Here is a 1668-nt window from a genome sequence, read left to right on the forward strand (position 1 = left end):
TGCAGCCTGCAGCGCCGGGCCGGACTCGGGCCGGCCAGTGAGATGACCCAGAACAACCTGTAACCTCCACATCACGCCGCTGGGATAAGCAGACCAGCTTTGGGACTCACGACCGACCATCGGAAATAAAAAGTCACTCGCGCAAGCGCGGAACCGCCCCTCTCTCCCGGCCCTCCCAAGCCGGACCCAGAGGCACAACCATTCAAAGTCCCGCCTACTTGGCCAATCAGGGTACGGTTCTTTCTGAAGCCACGCCCAGAAATGCCGCCTGGAAACTTACCCCCTTTGCTAGACTTTAGTATCCAAATCCGAGGCGGGACTCTAGAGCTTTGTAAATTTCTTGAAATAACCGGGCCCTCGAACAGGAGCCCCTTCCTCCAACGGCCCGCTCGCTGCCCGCCGCCAGACAGAAGGCTGAACACCTGGAGCCCGCCTCTTGCTTTGGTTGGAGGAGGTCGGGGCTCTAATTCCAGTTCCCAGGTCCTAGTCTGCTCTGTTCCCCAGCATCCAATCCCAAGGACCTAAATACTTCTGATGCTCCCAATCCTACTCCGAAGGGGTCGGACTCTCCCGGGAAGTCTTTCCAGAACTAGGCAATTTAAGATTCTTGGCCGGTGCTGAGAACGGATTTTCAAATATACGAAAGTGTGACAAGCTCTATAGCTAGAGAGAGAACATCTCACAATTCTGATACCAATTTTACATGGCTTGGAATATCTAATTAGTATCCATCCTCCCCTCTAGAACATCCACACCAAGGTAGACAGAACCCTATGTTAGAGCGCCTGCAATGTATTTGACACATAGTAAGTGATAAATAAATACTTGTTGAATTAATGAAACCAATCAAGTCTCCCTAGATCTGTACTGTGTCCCTAATACTAAAGAGTAAAACCAAATACTCCTTGACGGACAATGGCAAGACCATGCATTTACTAGAGACCTGTGCGAGTAGTCCTGTGTTTTACCCAGATACCAAAGGACCAGGCGCCTTGTAAATCATAACTCTCCGCCTTTTGAGCACCGAGCCATAGCCTGCCTCAAACTTAAGGCAGTGTGTCCTTTTCCACTGCCACTTCGGGATGCAAAACTGGTCTCTTCCCATTCTCCTTCGGACAGGATTGTGTGTTCCCCAGAGAATAGGGAGAACAGACCTGGTGACCCCCCCCCCCTTTCTCTTCCACCACCCTCAAGGGTAGCACCATCTGAACCTCTTAGATCCCCAGTGAAATGGATGTGACACCATCAGATCCCATAGAGCTAGGCCAGTTTCCTACAATTCCCGAAATAGGGCCATTCTCTCTGATCTTTCACTCACCACCACTACCTGACCCCTTGAGGACAAGTCAGACGACCTATCCAGATCTCAAAGGGAAGGTTCTTCTGGGTATGGAGGCATATGCCTGTAATCCCTGATACTCCAGAGTTTGAGCTAGGATGATCATAAATTCCAGGCCAGCACACTCAAATTAGCAAGACCCTGACTCAAAATTAAAAGGGGACAAGTTTGGGGATATAGCTCAGTGGTAGAGCGCTTTCCTAGCATAGGAGAGGCTCTGGTTTGGACCCTCAGTATGAGAGAGAGAGAGAGAGAGAGAGAGAGAGAGAGAGAGAGAGAGAGAGAGAGAGAGAGAGAGAGAGAGAGAGAGAGAGAGAGAGAGAGAGAGA

At 50.4% G+C, this 1668-nt stretch overlaps 1 protein-coding gene across 2 annotated transcripts in view; it reads right to left on the reverse strand.

Annotated features, from left to right (window-relative positions):
• The window catches only part of LOC107145495 (3-ketoacyl-CoA thiolase, peroxisomal), a 10028-nt gene extending 9893 nt beyond the window's left edge, over positions 1-135 (reverse strand). The window contains exon 1 of one of the 2 annotated variants that reach the window (XM_015489482.1): positions 2-135. In XM_015489482.1, coding sequence (XP_015344968.1) covers positions 2-120 — 119 coding nt within the window. In that variant the 5' untranslated portion in view covers positions 121-135. The remainder of the gene's footprint in view (position 1) is intronic. The other variant, XM_048794943.1, reaches the window with a different exon arrangement.
• Between the last annotated feature and the right edge of the window lie 1533 nt (positions 136-1668).

This window comes from Marmota marmota, unplaced genomic scaffold (assembly GCF_001458135.2).
Source record: "Marmota marmota marmota unplaced genomic scaffold, marMar, whole genome shotgun sequence".
Lineage (NCBI taxonomy): Eukaryota > Metazoa > Chordata > Mammalia > Rodentia > Sciuridae > Marmota > Marmota marmota.